Source organism: Rattus norvegicus, chromosome 20 (assembly GCF_036323735.1).
Source record: "Rattus norvegicus strain BN/NHsdMcwi chromosome 20, GRCr8, whole genome shotgun sequence".
NCBI classification, from domain to species: Eukaryota; Metazoa; Chordata; class Mammalia; order Rodentia; family Muridae; genus Rattus; species Rattus norvegicus.
Window position 1 is genome coordinate 19,117,178 of NC_086038.1, and position 25,293 is coordinate 19,142,470.

At 44.2% G+C, this 25,293-nt stretch overlaps 1 protein-coding gene and 1 long non-coding RNA gene across 4 annotated transcripts in view; one reads left to right on the forward strand and one right to left on the reverse strand.

The window, feature by feature from the left end:
* Ank3 (ankyrin 3) overlaps window positions 1-25,293 on the reverse strand; it is a 623,484-nt gene that overhangs the window by 515,871 nt on the left and 82,320 nt on the right. For both annotated transcript variants that reach the window (XM_063279273.1, XM_039098850.2), the window contains exon 2: window positions 22,041-22,079. In XM_063279273.1, the coding sequence (XP_063135343.1) occupies window positions 22,041-22,079 (39 nt within the window). The remainder of the gene's footprint in view (window positions 1-22,040; window positions 22,080-25,293) is intronic.
* The window catches only part of LOC134483900 (uncharacterized), a 34,748-nt gene continuing 15,307 nt past the window's right edge, over window positions 5,853-25,293 (forward strand). For both annotated transcript variants that reach the window (XR_010061090.1, XR_010061089.1), the window contains exon 1: window positions 5,853-6,703. This is a non-coding gene — a long non-coding RNA (uncharacterized LOC134483900). The remainder of the gene's footprint in view (window positions 6,704-25,293) is intronic.

The following is a 25,293-nucleotide window of genomic DNA, read 5'->3' on the forward strand; positions in this document are numbered from 1 at the left end:
ATGCATACCCACCAGCACCAAAGAAAAGGAACCTAGAATTTTATTTTTTTTAAAAAGGAAACAAAAAGAGATCTCTTGACAAATAGACATCTCAAAACAAGAACATATATGCAGAAGATGTCTTGGTTAGGGTTTTACTGCTGTGAACAGGCACCATGACCATGGCAACTCTTATGAGGACAACATTTCATTGGGACTGGCTTACAGGTTCAGAGGTTCAGTCCGTTATCATCAAGGCAGGAGCATGGCAGCATCCAGGTAGGCATGGTGCAGGAGGAGCTGAGAGTTCTACATCTTCATCTGAAGGCTGCTAGCAGAATACTGGCTTCCAGGCAGCTAGGAGGAGGGTCTTAAAGCCCACACCCACAATGAAACACTTCCTCCAACAAGCCCACACCCACTCCAACAAGGCCACACCTACTCCAACAGGGCCACACCTTCTAATAGTGCCGCTTCCTGGCCAAGCATATACAAACCATCACATAAGGGGAATATTTGGGGATTCATCTTCTAGACTTTGAGATCTTATTTTTCCTCTAATGAGAAAAGAACCAAAACTAACATCATTCTTGGGTCACAGAGTTCAGTGGAATATTACTAAGTGTGGTGGTTTGAATACACTTGGCCCAGGGAGTGGCATTATTAGGAGGTATGGCCTTGTTGGAGGAAATATGTCATTGTCCAGGTGGGCTTTGAGAGACCTTCCTCCTAGCTGTCTTGAAGTCAGTCTTCTCCTAGTGGCCTTCAGATGAAGATGTAGGACTCTCAGCTCCTCCTGCACCATGCCTGCCTGGATGCTGCCATGTTCCTGCCTTGATGATAATGGACTGAACCTCTGAACCTACAAGCCAGCCCCAATTAAAGGTTGTCCTGGTAAGAGTTGTCTTGGTCATGGTCTCTTCACAGCAATGGGAACCCTAACTAAGACATGAAGTATCTGAACATTCATGCACACACAACATATTGCAACCCTCTTAAGGAAGTGGAACTTACTGTTGTGGGTATGTCTGAGTGACGGGTAGTAATCTATTCCCAAAACTCAGAAAGTGGGAAGGAAGGGCATTGCAAAGCCCAGAAAACACTCCTTTGTGTGGTAGCCAAGGTCTGCATCTCTGTGGATAGTTCATGTTCGTGTAGCTACCCTGGTAGCGGAATGGCACCTTGGTTTTGAATCACCTTCCAAAACCCATTGCCCTGGTGCAAAGCTCAGCTTACATGGCATCCCACTAAGTACCTTGGAAGTACTGAGTATTAAGTACGAGTGTGCCTTGGAACATCAGGATCACAAACAGGAAGTAACTCTAAGGAACAATGAGTTAGTAAGAAAGCCACAGAGGCTACAGTGACTAACCCTAACACAGATCCTGAATCAGAAAAGAGACTCTGGGGCAAGACTAGTAAAATCTGAACAGAGTATGGGATACAGTGAGTTAGTTTTTAACAAGTGACCATGGAGACGCTAGATGTTCACAATGGGGGCGGGGGGGACCCGATGTGGTATCTAAACATCTATACTTGCAACTCTGTAGCAAGGTTAGCATTGTTCTAAAGCAAAGTTGTTTGGTTGCTGTTTTTTTTTAATTGTTATTATTATTCATGTATTTATTTACTTTGCATCCAGATTGCAGCTTCCCCTCCCTCCTCCCAGTCTCCCTCTCACCCTCCTTTCCTCGAATCCTTCTGTCTACCCTTTCTCCTCAGAAAAGGGAGTCCTCCCATGAGTATCAGTCTGCCTCGATATTTCAAATTGCAGTAGGACTAGGCCCTTCTTCTCCTAGTGTGGCTTGGCAAGGCAGCCAGCCCAGTTAAGAGAAAAGAATCCAAAGGTAAGTAGCAGACTCAGATATAGCCCGGGCCCTGCTGTTAGGATTCCCACATGAAGAACAACATTGCTTTTGGATTATTAAAAATTTATGTGACAGTCTCTCTGTCTCTGTCTCTGTCTCTGTCTGTCTCTGTCTCTGTCTCTGTCTGTGTGTGTGTGTGTGTGTGTGTGTGTGTGTGTGTGTGTGTGTGTGTGTGGTATATGTTGTTGGCCCTAGAGACCAGAGGGAGCATCAGATCCCCTGGAACTGGAGTTACAAGTGGCTGTTGTACGTGGGTATGAGAACCAAACTCAGGTTCATCAGGTTCTCTGGAGGAATAGTCAGTGCTCTTAAACTATTAGGCTTGAGACAAGGCTCAGTAGCTGTTACTGCCCAGTACTCAAAATGGCCACTAAGCCTTCTCGCTCACACATGTAATACCAGCACTTGAGTGACTAAGGCAGGAGGATGCCCATGAGTTTCACACCATCATGGGCTACAGTGTAAGAACTCTACCTCAAAACCTGGGCTGGGGCAGTGGAAATGGCTCAGTCAGTAAAGCCCATGCTCACTCAAGCGTGGGGTCTGAATTATGGATCCCCACAGCAAACATAAAAAACAGGATGCGATGGTACAAGCCAGTTTAGGGGTGGAAGTGGGAAGTTGGTCAAACAAGAGGGTCTCTGGGTCTTACTGGCCAGCTATGCTAGCCAATCAGTGAGCTCCAGGTTCAGCAAGAGACTACCTCAGCAAAACCAATAGGACCTAGAGAAATGACTCAGCAGTTAAAGAGTGCTTGCAGCTTTTCCAGAGCAATTGAGTTTGGCTCCCAGAACCTGTGTGGGGTGGTTCACAACTACCTGTAATGTCAGGTAGGGGGACCTAATGCCTTCTTCAGCCTTCATAGGAATCTACACACATGTGGCAGATGCACACACAGACACACGGACTCATACACAGACACACACATGCATCTAGATGAACACTGAAAATTGTTTTTAAAAATAACAAAACAGAGAGGGGAAGGGGAGGGAGAGGGAGGGGGAAAGGGAGGGGGAGAGGGAGGAGAGGGAGAGAGAGAGAAAGAGAGAGAGAGAGAGAGAGAGAGAGAGAACAGCACCATCCTCTGACCTTGACATGCAAATGAGCTGGCCTGCACATCTGTACACCCACACACACAACACTCATGATCCTGAGTAAATATCATTTACCACTGTGCTCAGAGTGAAACACAGTATACATCCCATGCTATTATTTATGTATTAAGAGTGTCCGTGAGCATGCACATGCTTGCTCATGTATGAAACCACCCTTGAAGATGGATTGATGGTGACTATGATGACTTCCTGTGAAGTTTTACATTGGAATAGCAGTGGCACATGCTTGTGTGATACAACGCTGACTCACACATTATCACAGGCATCTATGAAATCAGGCCCACAGTAGACCCAAGGATTCTGAACCTTAGTGGCAGGATTTACTAATGAGAGAGGCCTCTCCCTTGAGCCTCTCACTGTCTGTTGAGATGCAATTTCTCCACTTAAACCGCAGCCTCCCTCATTTCTCTGTGTCCCTGGGACATACAATGGAAACCTGGCAAAGGGCCCAGACAATTCACCACTCGACTCTTCTGACAATTAGTCCCCACGAAAATGTACACGTTCAAAGCTCTTTTGTCTCTGTTCACATGCATGCTTAAGAGAAGCTGAGCTGTTACCTACCTAAAGTATCATCGAAGGGCTCTGACCGTGCACTCTATCTAAAACTGCATGGTCATGTCGACATTTTCGTTTCCTTCTCTGAATCAGCAGAAGTTTTTAGGTTGAGAATCAGGGATCCCTCGAGGGTCAGTGGATGTAGTTCTGCTTTCGGCAGGGTTTTCCAGAATGTGAGCCTTGTCTTTCGTCATAAGCATAGGCGCCATAGAAGACAGAGTGATCTTAATGGAATCTATGGTATGGTCACAGGGAGAAATAACAGCTACTGAGCCAGACTTGAAAGGTGACAAAGCCAAACCTTTTCTCATCAGAAACCAAAGGAGGATGGGAAGAAGCAAATGTTAGAGCTCATGTAAAAAGAATATATCCCTAGACTTTTACAACAATCCCCTTCTGAGATTCTGCTTCATTTCTTTAATTTTCATAACCATTTGCGGGAGAAAGAGACTTCCAGAGCTGAGGAGTAGGGACGCAATGGGGGCAAGTTGACTGAAGGAATTCCATCAAGCACTTGCTAAAACCTCTATCAGTGACAGCACTCCTGGAACCCAGGCACATGCAAGTCACACAAAGAAGATTGGGTTCAGTGTGCCATGCAAGTTTTTCCTGATGGAATTGTGTTGGCTCTCTAGACATAGAAAAGTCATTGGCTCCATTCTATGAGCTGTGGGCATCAAACTCACTGTGGTGGTTTGTATATGCTTGGCCCAGGGAGTGGCACTATTTGGAGGTGCGACCTTGATGGAGTAGGTGTGGCCTTATTGGAGTAGGTATATCACCACAGGCATGGGCCTTAATACCCTTGTCCTAGTGGCCTGGAAGTCAGTCTTCCACTAGCAGCCTTCAGATGAAGATGTAGAACTCTCAGCTCCTCCTGCACCACGTCTACCTGGATGCTGCCATGCTCCCGAGCCTTGATGATAATGGACTGAACCTCTGAACCTGTAAGCCAGCCCCAAATAGATGCTGTCCTTTATAAGACTTGCCTTGGTCATGGTGTCTGTTCACAGCAGTAAAACCCTAACCCTAAAACGCTCATTAAGACGAGTTCCCTCAGTCTATGCTTCCTCATTTAGGACAGTGGAATGAGCCCCACATTGTTTTACTGTCTTCCTTCCTCCTCTCCATCACTAAGAAGGTCAACAGCTGGGGCACGGCCTCAGCCTCACCCAATAAGCATTGAGAAAGGAAGCTGGAGAGATGTCCCAGTGGGCAGTAGTACTTGCTGTGTAAGCATGAATTTGATCACAACACCCACTTCAAAAGATGGATAAATCCTGTGTTATAGAGCAGAGACAGGTGGATCAGTGGGGCTTGCTAACTGTCAGGTTCACTCCGGTTTCAGGAAGACATCTGCCTCAGAGGACTAAAACAGAGAGTAACAGAGGACATCCAACATCCTCCTCTGGTCCTGGGAGCTGCACCCTCCAGAGTAGGTGCCCGCCCACATATGCATACATAGACTAAACACACATCGACTCATACACCCGTGTACCACCTACACATATAAAACATATACCACACAGACACATGTACCATGCACACACATATCACACACAACACACACAAGCCAGTTTCTTAATAAAAATATATAAATTGAAAAAAAACGTGTGGGAGGTAAGTAATGAAATAGAGCTTTGGTTATCGGACTTCGAGAAACATCTGCTGAGGGCTTCTCTGTTACCGTCTGAAAGAGAAAAGGCTCTACAAGCTGATGTGGATGCATACTGAAAGAGAGAGAGGTGAGAGAGAGAGAGAGAGAGAGAGAGAGAGAGAGAGAGAGAGAGAGAGGAGAGAGGGAGGGAGAGAGAGGGAGGAGAGAGAGAGAACAGAACTTAGTCAGAAGTCTCTAAGTATAAAGTCTCCAAGCATTTCCTCAGAGAAGACAGGCAAATGCAGCGGACAGGAAGGCACTGTATGGTCAGGGTCCCTGATTTGTGGCAGAGAACGCCGAGTGAATGTCAGGAAGGATATGAATTCTGTGTGTTCTTTTGTAACGAGCCGTAAGGAGAGCAACATCTCATCAGAACTAGCTAAGCTGCTCCTGGGCCTCATTCAACACGCACAGCTAATGCTCGGGCTCACACGTTATGTAGCGAGGATCAAAGCCAGAACCCCTTTAACAAAGTGTCTAGGCAAAAGGTATTTCTACAAATTTAAAACGAGAGAGAACAGGAAAGCTGAAAACACACATACCAACAAAAACGGGGGATGGGGTGGGAGGGAGCTGGGCAAAATGGTAATAAAAATAATAATAATAATCAAAGGAAAATGCGTTGCCTGTGTGGTGATTGCTGGCTCACAGCAAAGCCTGTGAACTCCTCTCCCCGTTGCCTAGCAACCAACCTAAGCGCAGCTCTAACGGTAAGAAATGTCTATGCCATGGCGGCGGAAATAGAATCTAAGTACTTGGGATTTTTTTTTCAAGGTTACCTAAATTTACAGAAAAGGATGTGGTGGGAACTTGGTGGGGTGTAGAAGAGAAAGTCCTCGATATTTCTAGAAGCAGAGATCTGGAAGGAAGTTCTACCGTGCTTTAAAAGCCTTCTAAAACATCTCCAGTTACTGCACTAGGGCTGGTACAAGCCAAACAAGAAAGGCTATAAAAACAGGCTGAAGGTGCATCGCATCCCTGAATCCAGAGGACCAAGCTCTTCAAAGATTAAGAATCAAGTTCAGTACTCAGAAGGCAAAGCAGTGGGTGGCCTTTGCTCCGGAAACACCAGACTTCTATTTGAGCCATGCCTTGAATTTCCTGTAAATGCATTTCTGTAGATTTATCTCCCACCATCCTGACACACGGCGGATCGCAACAGTGAACCAAGTCCCTGAAAGGGGCAGTGAATTCCCACAAAGGCTCCTCTTGAAAGCCTGAACCCATTACGGAAGCCCAGCAAACTTCGCTGGCCTCCAGGTCCACCAAAGATATACCGTACGGAAGACCAAATGAAGGAGCCTCACAGACTCGGTTGCTCAAGCATGCAGAGGAGAGTGGCGTGGTTCATCCACTCTCATATCAGTCAGAGGTCTAGACTTTCTCCCTTCCTTCCTCTTGATTCCACAGAGGACGCATCAGCAAAACAGGACTGGCGCTTAGGCTCCAAGACGACTTTCATATACGTGCACAGAGAGGGATTCCTCCTAGCCACTGTCTACCAGTCACTGGGGACAGGCCAAGAGGTGAGTAATGAAACCTTCCTCTCCTCACAAGGAAACCTTGTCAATGGGACACGTGGTCTCAGTGCCTGGGATGGTAGCGTGCCACGTGTCTCACAGGGGATGGGGATGAGCGTGGGTGTACAATGACGTCACTGGTGGCGGAAGTGCTGGGGTAAAGCTGGTCACTGAACACTGAGCAGGATCAATCCTCTGCTTTTGTGTAAGTCATCCAAAGTGAGTCTTTGTCTTCAAAATTGCATCAACACAGTCGCTCTGCCCAGTTAATATGGAGGTCCTAAAGACCCAGGGAAGTCAGTTACCAGAACGCATGCATGAGGCTCTACGGACATCTCTACGGACTAGCAAATGCTGCCTGTCCCTGGGGCCATGACGTAGAAGTGTGTGAATCTTTCCAGGGCTTCCGACGATTAGCTGAGAGTGACAACCTCCAGATCATGTCTGTCCGGGCGGACATGCTTGGGAAGTTGAAATGTGTTCTAAAATGACGTTATGAATAGCGACCTCCAACCTGAATTCCCTAGGAAACCCATTTATGGTCATTTCTGTGATGAGGTTCCAAGGCTGGGTGAATGAGGGATGATAAACCCCGAATGGGTAGGTGGTCCAAAACAAGAGCTGTGTGCCAGCATTCGGTTCCCTCTGCTTCCTGATGCTAAGTATAATGCGGACGGCCACGGCCAGCTCCTGCTTCTACCATGCTGTCTTCACTGTGATGGACTGTGGCCTCAAACTGTCAGCCAAAATAAAACCTTCCAGGCACTTCCTGTAAGGTACCATGGCCAGGCCAACAAGAAAAATAATACACTGGAAACCCACTGAATGCTGAGGCCACCCCTGGCTGGACAGTAATATTAACCATTTGAGGAAAAAAAAACATAAAAGTCAAAGGTTTTCCTCATTTTTTTTAGTGTTTCTTGTGGTGTTTATTTTTTAATTTATTATTTTTTGGCTGAATTTCAGAACCAAAAGTAGAGAAAAAAAAAGCAACAATGAAACAATCAGACAGACAAAACTGAAAAAAAAAAATACCACAATTATAAATTGGGTTGGGGAATATCTTTCTTTTGGTACCCTGACAACAATCCAACTCTGAAAATAATTAAATATTTTTTTTTGGTTCTTTTTTTCGGAGCTGGGGACCGAACCCAGGGCCTTGCGCTTCCTAGGTAAGCGCTCTACCACTGAGCTAAATCCCCAGCCCCTAAATATTTTTTTTTATTCATCAAATTAACTGTTCTCATGGAATGGTTTAGAAAGTAGCATACAGTAGCTTTCTAACCTATTCTTCCCTGCAAAGCTTAAAATATTTAATCTTTCCAGGCCAACCAGATGGTAAAGTTGCCTGTGGCTAACCTTAAAGAAACATGATGAGTGGAAAGGACTATTTTCTGCAAGCCACCCTTTGCCCTCCACACCCATGCTTACAGGAACACACTATAATGAAGAAATTAATGTAACAATACACTTAAAACATTCCCACTTGGGGCTGGGGATTTAGCTCAGTGGTAGAGCGCTTACCTAGGAAGTGCAAGGCCCTGGGTTCGGTCCCCAGCTCCGAGAAAAAAAAAAAAATTCCCACTTGCGATAAAATGCACGCAAGACTTAGGTATTTCTTTGGTGTCCCTGTGAAGCTAGCAAGTGTTTCTGATCACTGGTTGAAGTAAAGCTACAGGGTCACGTGACATCACTGTACAAAATGCTGGGTTGGCCTTATGAGGCAGACATCTGAAAAAAGCCAGTCTAGGGATCCAAGCATCGGCTAAAAGCACTTGCTGTCAACCAGAGTTTGATCCCCAAAACCCAGAACAGAAGTGGGGAGCTAAATCCTGAAAGTCATCCTTGGACTTCCATATGTGCATCTTGGCACACATGTGTATGCATTCAAACATGCATAGCACACGTACAATGATAATAAGCAAAACCTTTAACATTTTTTCAAAATAAAAGCCAGCCCTCTCCAGGAGCACAGAACTCAATGAAGAGAAATAGCGCTTATCCAGGAACTGCTCTCCTTCCGAGGCAGCCAGCCTTGACCTGTCAGGTCACTACAGCTTCTGTCTAGTCTCTACGGCACCTTCTACGTCATGCAAATGTCACGATCGAATCATCAATGGCTAAGTCAACTGGCACAAATGTGACTGCACGCCTCCCAGATCCTGGAGGAAGAACGCTCACACACAGCAGATGTATGGACCCTGCCCAAGAAGTTGCTGAATCCGACAAGCTGGTGAATACTGAGTTCAAGTCTATCTTGGGCAGAGGTGTCCAGGAAGTGAGGGAGCTTAACCCTTAGTTTGAATGCAAACAGATTTAGGACTATAAAAGAAAAAAAAAATACGGTCTTTATATAATAATGTGGTGGTAGGGTGGGGAGCATTAAACCAGTCCTTCTCTGAAGTCAGGCACTTTCATTGAAGACAGAAACTGAAAAACACAGCCTCTCCCAGGCCCAGGTACATAGAACTGAAAACTCAGCCAGCATGCTGCGTCCTGTGCTTGGTAGCTGGGACGACAAAGGATCTATAAAGATGATGTCATGATTCACACACAGACCCAGGGTTCAAAGGTAACGTGACTTGGATAAGGACACTCAGAGCTGAAATTTGACTTTTGTCAATGTGATATACAAACTTGTTACAAATGCATGTGAGTGTGTGTGTGTGTGTGTGAGAGAGAGAGAGGGAGACAGACAGACAAACAGACAGACAGAGACAGAGAAGGAGACAGAGAAAAATGACAGGAATAGAGGCTAAATCCCAGGGGGCTGGAGAGATGGCTCAGAGGTTAAGAGCACTGTCTGCTCTTCCAGAGGTCCTGAGTTCAATTCCCAGCAACCACATGGTGGCTCACAACCATCTATAATCAGGTCTGGTGCCCCCTTCTGGCCTACAGGTGCATACATGCAGGCTGTATGATGTATACATAAAAAATAAATGTTAAAAAAAAAAAATCCCATCCAGAGATGATAAATTATTGCAAGAGTTCTACCTATTAGAATATTGGACTATTGGCTGTTTGGAGAACTTCTGTAAAAATCAAACAGAAGTTTCTCCTATATATTCCATCTCTATCATCTCCAAGTACCCAACAGCTCAGGAACCCTTTCAGGGTTGACATACATCTCAACTACTGATACTTTTGTCAAAACATCGGAAGCGCTCCAAATTACGGCTACACATTCCAAACACTGGATCCAAATTGGAAAAAATAATTGTGGCCATCAGTATGGCTTCACTAGTTCCAATGCAAATCTAGCAGAAATAAACCTGGTTACGAGACAGGACAGGAGTCAGAGATGTTGCACAAACGAACAAGGCTGTACCTTGAAGCAACTAAATGGGGACAGGGAGGTGGGGGAGTTATGGCCAAGGGGAAAATCTGTCCTTCCTATGCCCCAGGTCTGCATCAGATGTCACTTCCACTTTTTGGGAGTGGCCATCCAGACTCGATATTTCAAATGTCATACCCGGGAGACGGTAAGCAATTTTCCTAGGGCAAACAATATTCAAAGAGCATGATTTGGGGAGTCAGTAGCCTCCAGGTTTTGGTCAGAACTCTGCTATGTACCAGCTTTTTGGTACCTGTGTTTCCTAACTGTAAGTCATGGGTAACACAATGAGTGTTGTAGGAATATACTGTAGCTCTTGGTGTATTGTTAGTTGACTTCCTGTGTATCACTGGGCCATAGGAAGTCACTAAGTAAAGGCAGATGAATGCAGTCAGCTCTCAGGAAGTCTTGTTATGTTTTGTGAACCTGAAATACATGTGTACCCTACTCTGTGAATGGTCTCAGACCAAATACATCTCTACCCTCGAGTCTTGGGTTCTGTGTTGAGCACCAGCTGTCGGGAATAAACAGCTGTAAAGAAGGAAACAGTGTTGTTGCTTAGAGTAAGCAGAGTTTAAATAAAAAGAACACACACAGGAAAGGATCAGGGCAAACTGTCTCGTGTTCAGATGATATCCTACACCTGTTTATTTGGTTTTTGAAACTGTTTTACCCTGTAGACCAGCCTGGCCTTGAACTTTAAGGGGCATGAATCTGTAGCCAAGAGTACCTTGTATTTCTCACATGGAAGTCATACTCTTGGGATCATTCAGTGCTCTGGTTCCCATCAAAGGTTCAGCAAGGAGCTAGAATCCCAGACGCTGTATATCAAAGTGTATTTATGCACAGAAATGTACCATTCAATGCCGAAATGATTCGACAGTATCAAGTCTTGTTCGTCTACTTTTAACTTAAATTATATAATGGGGCAATTTGTAGATGCTTGGCCCACCAGAAGTGTCGCTATTAGGAGGCGTGGCCTTGTGGAAGTGGGGGTGGCCTTGTTGGAGGAAGTGCGTCACTGTGGGGGCGGGCTTTGAAGCTCCACCCTGGGAAGAAGAGGCCCTCCCGCTGGTGGCCTGCAGAAGAGGCAGTCTCTTGCAAGTTACCTTTGGATCAAGATGTAGAAGTCTTAGCTCCTCCAGCGCCATGTCTGCCTGGATGCTGCCATGCTTCCCACCATGATGATAATGGACTGAACCTCTGAACCTGTAAGCCAGCCCCAACTAAATGTTGTCCTTTATAAGAGTTGCCTTGGTCATGGTGTCTGTTCACAGCAATGGAATGACTAAGGAAAAGCAAGATGTGTGAACCAGGAAGGTGGACACAGTCGGAAGCTCTGTCGTCTTGACAGCGGGTAGTAGAACATCTTCTGGTTCTATCAGGTTCTTGTCTACTGCTGTGTTATACTATGGAGATTTTTTAGGTTCCCAACTTTTCAGGGTTTGGCATCCCTTAACACTTACAGCTTGGAAAATTCTCTGAGATCGCCAGCAACAGAGGAAAGGGAAGAGGAAGGGGAGTCTGCATGTTAATTCTGGCGATATTTAAAATTCATCAAGCACGTCTTATATATGCCAAGAACCTTGTGGAAATCGGTGCACTCACACTCAGTTTTGAATGCAACCCTCTGAGAGGGGTACCTATCAGTACTTTCCTCTAGAAAGTACCAGTCTAGGGGTGAGGGTAGGGAAGGACACAAGGTGGCCAGGTGGTCCGCTCACAGCACTCAGCAAGCATCTAGGAAGTCAGATGTTGCCAAGAAAGAAAAAAGAAATCCAATAAAAGCAACATAAGGGAGGGAGAGGTTGTTTGGGCTCATGCTTTGAGAAATGGTATAGCCCATAATAGAAGGAAGGCTTGGTAGTAAGAGTGTAAGGCAACCTGTCCCATTGAATCCATGGCCAGGAAGTAGAGATACCTGAGTACTGGTACTCAGTCAGCTTTATACACTTTCCGTTTGTATTGAGCCTGAGACTCCCAGCCCCTAGAGCAGTACCACCATATTCAGACTGGGTCTTCCTTAAACCTCACTTGAATTCCCTTCACAAAAGACCCAACGCTGTGTACTCTAGGTGGTTCCAAAGCCCAGCAGGTTAACGATGAAAATTAACCAAAGTTCTCTGAGCAGAGCCTTCACTCTAAGGCTACTTGCCACACCGCTCTCTTGCAGGAAGTAGTGTGGGGTCAGGAGTCAATGCATTACTCAAGCTAGGACCACACTCCTCATCCCAGACATGGGATACAAGAACCAGAAATCACCAGAGAGGTCCAGGGTCCTCATCTGAATGCTAGCGGCTGAGCCATGATGTCTTCACATGGACTTTCAGATGTGATGGTGAATTTAGATGTGACATGAATAATTGCACTGAATCTTATTGCCAATAGGAGAATCATCTGAGAGGGTTTTTTATGATATATACAGATACATGTTATTTACAGATACCCTGGAATGAATTTCACTGCCTCAAAGAAACTAAAGTTTACGTGTACCTTACCACGTCACACACAGTTCATAATTCTGTCGAACTCAATATGGGATCGTGCATCAACACCAGCTGAACCTAACTTGGAAGCCAAAGCCCTCAAAATAACTTCAGCCTACCTTTCTCAGCTACATTGCCCCCAAAATAAAATCTTAAATCGTGCCCAGACATAAACTCTAAAATAAATTACACGCGTTGAAAAACAATTACAATTCTATAGCCAGCAATTTCTATAATCAGGAAACGATCATTTGTTCCTGCGATCTTCAGGTGAGTTTTGAGGATTATTTAGGGTATAATGAAGACGCGAAGTGAGAAAAAGTATTTGCAATAAAAGGAAAGCTAGAGGGGCTGGGGATTTAGCTCAGTGGTAGAGCGCTTACCTAGGAAGCGCAAGGCCCTGGGTTCGGTCCCCAGCTCCGAAAAAAAGAACCAAAAAAAAAAAAAAAAAAAGGAAAGCTAGAGGATCTAAAGTATTATAAACATGCACATAAAAACCCAGGCAAAGTGATAGGAAAATAACAATACTCAGTAAAATCATGCCTAAAGATGAATAGACAAGTTACAAGTGAAGCTAATTTATAGAGCATGAATAAAGTGTTCGTACAACCCATCTTATGGAGGATACACCACATAGACTACATAAGAAAGCCAAGATGCTTAAGAGCAAAGTAACAAGTAATGCTATCTAGAAATGGCCACGCTATCCGTTCAGACACGTCTCCAAAGAAGAAATAGGAATGGCTCGCAATATATAAAAACGTTCAACTTTTTTACAAATGGGAGAGTCCAGTGAGTCCCCATCTCTCCCCATTTAGATTGGCTGTGAGCAGAAGCACAGAACACAGATACCAGAGAGCGTGTGAGACTCTCTACATGCTAATGGTAGATATGGAAATGAGCCCAATCACAGTGGAGAGTGGTATGAGGTCTCCTCAGAAAAGCTAACAATAGAATCGTACCTGATTGAGCTGTCCCTTTGAGTGCCTCCAAAGAGAACCAAATCCTCATTTAGAAGAGACACCTGCGTGCCATCGCTAACCAAGAAATGGATTCAGCCTGTGTGCCCAATAGCTGGAAAATGTGCATATACACACGTGCATGCACGTGCGCACACACACACACACACACACACACACACACACACACACAATGTTATCCAGCCACAGTACAGAACAAAATTCATGTATTTTTTTTTTCAGCATAATGGGTGGAACGGGAAGGCAGCGTGTTAAATGAGGTAAGTGAGACACAGGAAGAAACTCGTACCACACAGAAGCTTAAAGTCATCAGCGCTGAACTGCAGGAGGGACTAGTACAGATTCCGAACTGCACGGGGCTGTGCGGAGGTAGAAAGGAGATTGGACTGAGGGTGTGCATGCAATATGCATGTGTGGAGATGCCACACCAAACCTCGCTGAGTGCATAATAATGCACATTGCTAATAACATCAAAATAATCGGTATGGTGGTACATACCTTTAATCCCAGCGATTGGGAGGCAAGGGCAGGCAGAGCTCTAGGAGTTCAAGACCAGGCTGGTCCACATATTGAGTTCCAGGCCAGCCAGGTAACCTCTGTGTAGTGAGACCTTCTCATGAAAAGGCAGACTAAATGAACAGAAGACAGATTTTACTAAGCACAGAAGCATGCCCTGTCCTTTAATGACCAAAGACAAATGGGGTTAGAGACACGGTTCGGCCACCAAGAGCACTCGATGCTCTTCCACAGACCCAAGCTCCGTTCCCAGCACCCACACCAGGTAGATCACAACCATCAGTAAGTACAGCTCCAATATTCTCTTCTGGTGTGCATAGGTATGCACATGCATGTGCATGTATGTGTGCACATGCATTTCAGACACACACATATACATAAATATGCATACACACATACATACACATATACACATATATGCTCATGTACACATACATACACGTACACACATACACACATACACACATACATATACACACATAAACACACATACTTACATATACACATACACACATATATACATACACACATGCACATGCACACATACACACACATACATACATATACACACATATGCTCATGCACACATACATACACACATATACACATATACACATACATACACACATACATACATATACACACATAAACACACATACTTACATATACACATACACACACATATACATACACATATACACGTAAACAGACATACATACATACACATAAACACACATACATACACATACACACATATACACACACATCCATACACATACTATATACATACACATACATACACACACATATACACACACACACTACATACATACATGTAATTAAGAGTAAAAATTTAAAATAAATCAATTTTTTAAAGAGAAGAGAAGAAAAACCAGGGCAGGGCCCTTGCGTAGAAAAAGTTCTCTTGGGGGTGTTCTACTAAGCACTGCATTTTCAGAGATGAAACTTTAACCAGCGTCAGAAATCTCAACTCTAAACACCCACTCCAGCTAAAGGTGTCAGCAGCGCATTGTTAAGAGAGTTTTCAAGGGCAAGTGTAACATCCTCAGCACGGATTCGAGCAAAGCGTAATAAACCTGCAGGGAGAATGACTGGCTTACATCTTCAGGGACAAGGGAGTCAGACAGCAGCAATGTCTGGAAGAAAACACTGATGTCAGACTTCATTTCGGAAGTCCTGACCAACTTTGAAGTGGTTCTGAAAGACAGAGGGGCAATCAGGAAACGGAAAGTTCTCAGGGGCAGAAGATCCCAGACACTATCTCTGTGTGTGCGAGAGAGACTCCAGTTTTACTCCTGGGTCCTTGAGGTATGAAGTCAGGACTGCAATCAGGGCATGCTAAGCTCGAAGCACTTACCACTGTGATAGAACTAGGCGATGAAACAGGGAGGTTTATTGATTTACTTATTTTGGTTTTTTTGAGACAGAGTTTCTCTGTGTAGTCTTGGCACTTGGACCGGGCTGGCCTCAAACTCACAGAGATATCCACTTACCTCTGCCTCCCGAGTGCTGGGATTCAAGGCATTGACCACCACTGTCTAGCAAAAGCCGAAGTTTTTAAAATGATTTCTATGTTTTTCGTTTTGTTCTAGCAGTCTCATGGAGCCCAGGCTAGCCTCCAACTCACTTAATCCAAGGATGACCTTGAATCTCCCATTCTCCTACATCCACACGCCTGGTACTAGAATTATGAGTATTTTCTGCCAAGAGATATTTTTGCAGTGTTGGGGATCAAGCCCTAAGCTTCATGCATGCTAGGTAAGGCAGCTACCAGCTGAGCCCTGTTTGCACGCCCTTACAGGGAGTGCTCTATGTGACTCACCTGTACGCTGTTAAAATGGTTCAGGTTAATGGCAACCATTCTTCAGTTTTCCCCATGTTTGCCTCCCTGGCCCCTTTGATAAAGGACCCAGGAGAATCTGTTCTCTTTATCCTCAGTAACAATGTAACCATTCCTCCTTAGATGTCACAGGCAGGTGTTCAGGGACTAGGATTCCTCAGTGAACGGAGGAAGCTGTTCCTCCAACGGACCACAAGCCTGCAAGGATCCACCCACACCAACCTGTGCACACATGGTTTTGCTTTGTGTACACCCATGTAAAAGAGAGTAGGGAAGACAAGGAGGAGAAAGGGAAGAGAGGGGAGAGGGACGGGGAGGGGAAGATGAAAGGGAAGGGAAGGGAAGGGAAGGGAAGGGAAGGGAAGGGAAAGGGAAAGGGAAAAAGGGAAAAAAAGGGAAAAAGGGAAAAAAGGGAAAAAAGGGGAAAAAGGGGAAAAAGGGAAAAAAGGGGAAAAAGGGGAAAAAGGGGAAAAAGGGGAAAAAGGGAAAAAGGGAAAAAGGGAAAAAGGGAAAAAGGGAAAAAGGGAAAAAGGGAAGGGAAGGGAAGGGAAGGGAAGGGAAGGGAAGGGAAGGGAAGGGAAGGGAAGGGAAGGGAAGGGACAGACCATGTCGTCTGTAGCCCAGCCTGAACTTCTGATCCTTCAACCTCAACCACCCAAGTGCTGTGACTACAGATTGCAGTCATGAACCACCATTCCTGGTTCATGCATTGCTGAAGATGAAACTCAGGATCTCGTACATGCTGGGCAAGCCTTCTACCAACTGAGCTCTGTCCCCAGCCCTTCACTGTCACTCCTGGCCTCATGCAAAGTCCCTGCCTTCAGAGCAGCTGACACCGGGATGAAGGTCACTCTGAGGTGCCCAGTGTAGATTGAAAACAAACCTTCACTGTGTGTTAGGTTTGCGCCCAACGGAAATCATCCACTCGGCTTTCCTCGAGCTCATGGGGTAAATCACCCACACCTTTAAAGCAGGCGTTAGGTCAAAGCTGACAGCCCTGAGAACCCAATCACTGGGACTCAGACTCAGCCTGGCATAGGGCTTGCTGTTCCTTGTTACGCATAGCCCACAGCCCACAGAGAACACCACCAGGGAAACGGGCACTTGCCTTTGGCTCCCTTCAGTCTTTCTCTGAAGCACCTAACACTTTAACAGCATTCTAACCTCCAGATCCCCACACATTCAAAGACTTTATATCACAAGATGTACGACACGACCCTGGAACATAAGCGCTGCCTTGATTCTCACAGTCCAGTCATAGAATGAAGGTGAATGCTATAGTTACTCTCCAACTGCGGCAATAGGTGACCAAGGTCAGTTACACAACAGTGGTTGCCTTGATTCTCACAGTCCAGTCATAGAATGAAGGTGAATGCTATAGTTACTCTCCAACTGCGGCAATAGGACGCCATGACCAAGGTCAGTTACACAACAGTGGTTCTCAACCTTGCTAAGGATGTGACCCTTTAATACAGCTCTTCATGTTGTGGTGACCCTGGACCTGCCCTGCCATTTTTGTTTCTTTATCGTAGCTGCAATTTTGCTCCTATTATGAGTCATAATGTAAATATCTGTGTTTTCCAATGGGTCTCAGGCAAACCCAGTGTTACTGAAGGAAGATTTAATAAAATCTAATAAGGGGTTTCGTTACAGTTTCAGGGGTTGCAGCAGGGTCTGTGAGCATTATGCCGGGGAGCAAAGCAGCTGACAGACAAGATTGGCATTGGAGCAGTAGAAAGCTTGTATACTGATCCACGAGAGAGAACTGACCGGGAATGGGATTTTTGAAACCTCAAAGCCTCAGCATCACCTCAGTGATGCTGGTCTCTTCTTAATCACTGCTAACTTCTTAGCTCCAGCTGACCAACATCAATTGTCCCAGTAATGCAAAGGTTTCACTTTAGTAGTTCTGGTATCTTGTTAATCACAGCTGATTCTTCAGACCCAGCTAACCAGAACCACAGAATCTTTACAATCAAAAAAGCAATGGCCCTGATAAGAGTCTTTAATCTTCACAAACCAGGCATCCATCTTCTCCACATTCTCTTCCAAGCTCCTACAGAACATCCCACAGAGCTCTTAACATCCCAATGGCTCTTCTAGCTCAAAGTTCCAAAGTTCTTTCACAGTCCTCCCCAAAACATGGTCAGGTTGTCACAGGAATACCCAACTCCTGGTACCAATTTGTCTTAGTCAGGGTTCTTATTCCTGCACAATCATCATGACCAAGAAACAAGTTGGGGAGGAAAGGGTTTACTCAGCTTACACTTCCACATTGATGTTCATCACCAAAGGAAGTCAGGACTGGAGCTCAAGCAGGTCAGGAATCAGAAGCTGATGCAGAGGCCATGAAGAGATGTTACCCTGGCTTGCTTCCCCTGGCTTGCTCAGCTTGCTCTCTTCTAGAACCCAAGACCACCAGCCCAGAGATGACACCATCCACAATGGACTAGGCCCTCCCCCCTTGATCAGTAATTGAGAAAATGCCTTATAGCTGGATCTCATGGAGGCATTTCCTCAAGAAAGAATCCCTTCTCTGTGATAATTCCAGCTTATATCAGGTTGACACACAAAACCAGCCAGTTACACAGAGTAGGTCCAAGTTCATACATAGAGACTTTTAGACTCAAAGTTTGAAGACAGAATAACATATTGTGATGTTGAACAATGACGGACCCCGCCTCACTCATTGTGACATCAGTCAAATCAGTGTTCCTTTCATTCTAAAAGTCACATTCATTATCAGGGATGCCAGGTCTCAAATTCTAGAGCATAGAGAAAGTTTTTGAACAACACAGTTTTAGAAATACAACAGCAGGGTCTGGAGAGATGGTTTAGCCATTAAGAGCACTGGCTGCTCTTCCAAAGGACCTGGGTTCAATTCCCTGCACCCATATAGCAACTCACAACTGTTTATAACTGCAGTTTGAGGGCATCTAACACCTTCAGATGGACATGCATGCAGGCAAAACACCAATGCACATTAAAAATCATAATTAATGAATAAGTAGATATTAGGAACAGAGCGGGACTTTGGGGAAGCTAGGTGACATATCCCGTCTGAGTATGCCAGTGTTGTCACACAGTGACACAACTCTTCTATGCTCAATGACAAAAGGTGAGAGTTCTGGATGTGACCTATCAAAACCTACCTGAGCCTAAAATGATGGCATCTTTATTTAACTTTGGATTGTCATTAACAGGATCAGTTCCCTGGATACAATCCAACTCAATTTGTTATTCTTAAAGAATTTTATACCTCGGCTTTGATAATTGACTTTGATCACCTACTGGATATGGTTTAGAATCATGGGAGCAAAGCTCTGGATGGGTCTAAGAGGGATTGTCTAGATTGGGGCCGAGCACAGAGGGTCTACTCTGGATGTGGGCTGTACCATCTGAGGGACTGGGGTGCTAGACTAAACCCAAGTGAGCTAAGCATTCACTCCTCTCTGCTTCCTGACTGCTCATGAAGTGTGACCAGCTGCCTCAGACTCCGGCCACTACGTCTTCACTGCTGTGAGGAAACAAGTCCTAGGCCAAACTAAACCCTTAAGTCATTGTGTGTGTGTGTGTGTGTGTGTGTGTGTGTGTGTGTGTGTGTGTCTCATGTATTTTGTCATAAGGGACAAGAATTGGGGGAATTTAGCCACCACCATTGGTGGTGGGGGTGACCCTCCAATATCCATGTGAGGTAGATGCTTCAGGTCATTACAGATGACAAGTCTGTCGCCCACGTAGATCAAACACCACCCTTCTGGCTCCAGTGTTGGGGCTAATGTCCTCCTTAAAATTATGAAGAGAAAAACACACAAAACCATGTAAAAGTACTTCAATATGTAGAATATATTCCCAGAGGTGGTGAACATTTATGCAATGAGATCAGTCTGATCTTACATTCTCACTAGATGCGTGAATGATGCTAGCAGCCACAGTGTGAATCCCACTGAGCTGAATCCTTCGGTGTAAAGACAAAGCCATAGGAAGCTGTAAAAGATTACATCACCGCTCTCGAGTGATTTGCTGAACAACCAAAAGCATTGTATCACCTCGGGAAGATAGTTCAAGTGTACCTGTATTTCCAAGGATGAAGTCATGGGAAATCTGTTACAGAAGCGTAAACCATTGTCCACAGACAAAAAAAATAAGGCTATACACAGGATCATTTAACCATGTGAATTACTAATGCTATGGTGCTTTTGAACTACCAGGATGATCATTTCACAAACACATGAATGTAGACATCATCCCAGAAAATACACTAACCATAACAATATAACTGATTTCTTTAAATGCATTGGGTTACTACAATGAGTTAAATGTTTAAGATAAAGAACTATTGAAGAAAACACTATTATTGAACTTTTTGTTGGTGTGAGGAGAATTCAGTGCATAGAGCTGGCCTGCAGATGAAGTCCATGCTCACTCCACTAAGAATGGAGAAGAGTAAATACTTGCCACGATGCCAACAGATCGACTGAGTTACGAGTATTGGAAGCTTGCATGCTGAAGAGTCTAGGAGGAGACTCAGAGATGTGGAGGAGAGTGTGGGAAGTTAGCCTTCACCAGGGGTGGGAGACCCGACCTGCCAATACCCTTCTACAGGAGGGAGGTGCTCCAGGCAATTACAGCTGACGGAGGGTCACCACATAGATCAAACACCAACTTCTGCTCCAGCGTTGGGTTAAGAAAGGAACACTTGATCATGCATGGACTTTCCTTTTTCCACTTTCATGTGTGTTATGTATATGCATGTTCACATGTATGTAAGGTGCCCATCTGTGTGGGCATGGAGGCACAGGCTGATCCACTTATCCACGGAGGCAGGGTCTCTCAGTCAAGCCAGCAACTCACAAACATGGGTAGTTTCCCTAGCCAGCTTGCGGTGAGGGATCCTCTATTTCTGCCTTTTCAAAGCTGGAACTACAAGCGGCTTACCATGCCTGTCCGGCATTGACATGGGTTCTAGGGATACGAGTTCTGCATCTCACATTTGCACAGAAGTACATTCACTACTGAGCCATCTCTCCCACAGCCCCCATGTACACTTCTCAAACAGAACAGAAGTTAAAGAGCTAAGCCAAACAGTGCATCATCTGTAGCTCTCTTGCCAAGGGATAGGATTACTGTGCACATGCTACTAAATAAAGCCTCCATGTGTCCCACTGAAGACCAGATGGTAGACAGCAAAGGACCCCACAGCACAGTCCTATCATGAGCACATGGCCCGTTGACCAAGAAGCACCTTAAGTAAAAGGGCTAAGTACAGTAGGAACATGCTTGACTAGCATACACAATGCCCTGTGTTTGATCTCCATGTTAGGTGGTAATTGCCTCTGAGATAAAAAACCTTTTATCTTGTAGGGAAGCTCCTAAGACACAGTGGTTCTCAACCTGTGCCCTTTGTGGGTCATATATCAGATATCCTGCATATCAGATACACAACAGCAACAAAATTCCAGGTATGTAGTAGCAAATAATTTTATGGGTAGGGGTCACCACAACATGAGGAACCATATTAAAGGGTTGTAGCATTAGGAAGTTTAAGAACCACTGCTCTAAGAGGAGGTAGACCATTCCATCCTACTCAGAAATTCATTAAGCTCAGGAAGTAAACAACTCAGACATATCAGGAAGTCCCTAAAACTGAGCAGATTTGCTAGGCCTTCCCCCTTCCAAAGTGAATACAAGCAGTAAAGACACTCTAAGACCAAATGAGCTCCTGAAAGAGTCTCATATCAACAAAGCTGCCTGTAGGCTGTGGGGTGAACTCCAGGTGTCCAGATTTTCTGAGCTATCACCCATCCTGAGGTAGGCCATGGTGATGCAGCTGACGGAGTCATTTCTGCTTCTGTAAATAGCCCTTCATCTCTACTCTTCTAAGTAACCCTAAGAAAAGCCACTCATTCGCCAGGCTGACCTGTGGCTGCACCTTTACATTGATCTATTATCAGTTCCTTTTCTGAAGTGAATAGATGTTTGTTCACCTGTCCCACAATACCAATATTATAAATAAAAATAATATTAACAATAATATGAAAAGACTTCACATTATTTTCTATATGTAAATAAATCCCAGTCTGTGTTTATAGCTACCTTGAAGAAAAGAAGGTTATACACAGAAAATAAAATGTTTGTGGGATCTTAGCTGTTAATCTTTCATTACCTTTTGAGAGCTTCGTGAATAACAGGATCCAAAGTCACCCTAAAAAAGAAAGAAAGAAAGAATGAATGAAAAATGTTTAAGAAGAACTTTTCATATTTATTTCAACAATAGTTTAAAGACACACATCATTAATACACTCAGAAACAAAAATCATTGGAATTAACTTAATAGTAAATATGGTAAAATACATTAGAAAAGGAACACAGCTCCAGAGAATGCTTAGATAAGCACAGAATATAGGAAAACGCACATCAAATCAAAGGAACAAAACAGCTTACAAATGAACTTGTCAGGGGCAGGAGAAATAGCCCAGTGTTTAAGAGTTCTTGCTGCACTACTCTGAAGACCTGAGTTCACATCCCAGCACCCACATAACAGACAGGGTATGATCTTGCGTTAACCAGAGCAGAGGCAGGAGGGTCACTGGGGTCTGCTGATTTCAACCTACCTGAAAAACATAAGCTCTGGGTTCAACAAGAGACCCTGCCTCAAAAAATAAGGCATCAGGTGACATGGATAGGAGGTCTTACCTCTGGGTTTCTCCTGTGTACATAGGAGATGTAAATATACAACACACACACACATATACACACACACAGAGAATGAACTTGTTCAAAAATGTAAAAAAGTATGATCATGAATTTGAAATGATTATGCTCAAGAGATATAAACGAAGCAGTTGTAATGAAGAGTATTATATATGTGTATATGCATACTTACATACATATATGTGTATGTACACATATGCATGTATGTACATATAGATGTATGCACACATGCATATATGCATGCATATGCATGTATGCATATACGTATGCATACATGTGTATACATACACACAGATATATACTATTATATATAAAACCAGCATTTAAAAGCACAGGCACAGGAATACATCCCCCAGTAATCCCTCAATACCATGATCATCCACAGCTCTCGTGACAAGTCCATTATCATCTTTCAAGGTTCATTACTGTCAGGGCTATTTGCCAAGGCCCATAGCATCCAGGCACATACAGGCTGAAAGCCTAATTGTGCATGAGACAGCATGAGCACACTCTGTAATAGTATCATCCCCTCAAAATAGAAAACTCTAGATCCTCTCTGCATTCAGCACATCAAGACGAAGAGGAGGGCTGATTATCCTTTTACAAGATGCTAATATCGCCCACCAGGTATGAAACATGGTTCCTGTTTGTCTACAGTAAAATGAACGGGATCCGAGTTATTACAGCCAAATCAGTTCACATACAGAGAACGTAAATAAAGGTTTGACCGCCCAGTTAACTTTCACTGGGCTTGAACATGAGGAACTTTACAATCCCTTCTCAAGTCTTAAAGAAGTCAGTCTCTCATTTCTTTGGATCGTATATGGGATTGAACTTGGGACCTTACACATCTACCATTGAGCTTGCAACCCAGGACCTAACAATTTCATCTATAATTTCATGCCTCAGTTCAATATTCTAAAAAGAAAATAAAAGGAAATTAACATGTGGAAAACCTATTCATTAACCTTGGCGTCTTGGCCACATTTTCTCATTAGTCCTTCAAAATGATGAGTTTGATACAATGGATGTTGACTGTAGAAGATGTGTGTGTGTGTACCTACAGCTCAGTTCCTTCCAGAAAAGTTAAAATGTGGCCCACCTGTTCCCTTTCAATACAGTCATTCACACACCTACCTGGCAGCAAGGTAGGATTAGACCAGGTACGGCATATACACTGCCTGTCTCCCTTAATACAGCGCTATCTTTCTATTCATTGGCTTAGGAAGACAAGTTCTTAACATCTTCATTTTCATCAAGTTGTCACAAGAAAATACACTCAAACGCTTCTCTTTTAAAGATGTCTTTTATTTTTATGTAAATGGGTATATGCGAGCTCGTGAAGAGATAGCTTTAGAGGCCAGAAGAGGGTCTCGGCTCCCCCGGAAGTTGGAATGACAGGTGCCTGTAAGCTTCCTGACCCGGATGCTGGGAACTGAGCCGTGTCCTCTGCAAGAGTGGGACGCACTCCTAACCACTCAGCCGACTCGCCAGTCTTCAAATGATTTTTGATAGCCCTACATGGCTTTTCTATTCGTCAGGTACGCGTAACCTTTCAACAGCCTTCTGGCATAAAAAAGTTTGACTTTATTACAGCTAATGTCATAAGTGAAATTCAGCAAAATGAATTCCTAAAGAAAAGTCGTAACCTTCTTCATAGTTCTTACCCATTATCTCTCTGCTGTGAGGGCAAAAATACATAGTTTGCTCATCAAAAAAAAATGATATAGTTGAGTGCCTATTTCTCTAACACTAACAAATGTATCTTGGCATTTTTACAAATGTGTGTGCACACGCATGTGTGTGTGAACACATGTATGTGCTCCTCCCTGGGAATCACAGAACATGCTAGGCAGTAGGTACGCTACCGCTAAGCTACCCCTACAGTCCCCATCACCTAATCAAAACTGACTAAAGAATTTATTTGTTGTTCTATTTTTTTTTCTGCTGCTGAACAATTTAAAAACTCAGTGATTCATGTTCACTTAGGAGATGTGTGGTTTTCCTTACGGATCTTTAAGAACTCTCTATCCAGTAAAGACATGAATCACTCATATATAATAATTCTAAATATTCCCAAGATTCTTCTCAGTCCATGACGTGGCTATCAGCTCGGTTTATAATGGCTTTTGGTGTACAGAAATTTACATTTTATGCCGTCAAACTGTATATAATTTATTTGGGGCTATTCCTCAGGAATCCTGGGCTTCAGGAGGTAGTCTTCAGCCCAAATGTCAATTAATTAGCTACTAATTCTTGCTTTCCAGGCCTGGGCACCATTCGCTCTTGGCCTTTTGGTAACTCCCAAGGAATTCAGTGTGGATGTGCCAGGGCTTATACGCAGCTGTATCTGACCATGCCCGTCTTCCCAAAAAAAAAAAAAAAAATGATCGCGTAGAAATATTCATTCCCAGTGGGGTGAGCTGTAGCAAGGTAAAATCACATTTTAACCTAAGGGGTTGAGCAAGGGAGTTGCCACAAGTCAGAATTGGAGTTGGTTCCTAGGCCTGGGAGCACAAACTTACAGCAAAATGGAGAGAAAATGTCTCCAAGATGGCTGGACTCACACACCTGTCTCCTTACAACAGAAGCTGTTCAGCTACTGGGAGGTTCCCAGTTCCCCTACAGCCTTGACTTTGTTTCCCCCTATGACTAAATGGAGTCTCGGAAACAAAATGGCAGTACTTAGAAGTTTCTTCTGCTGG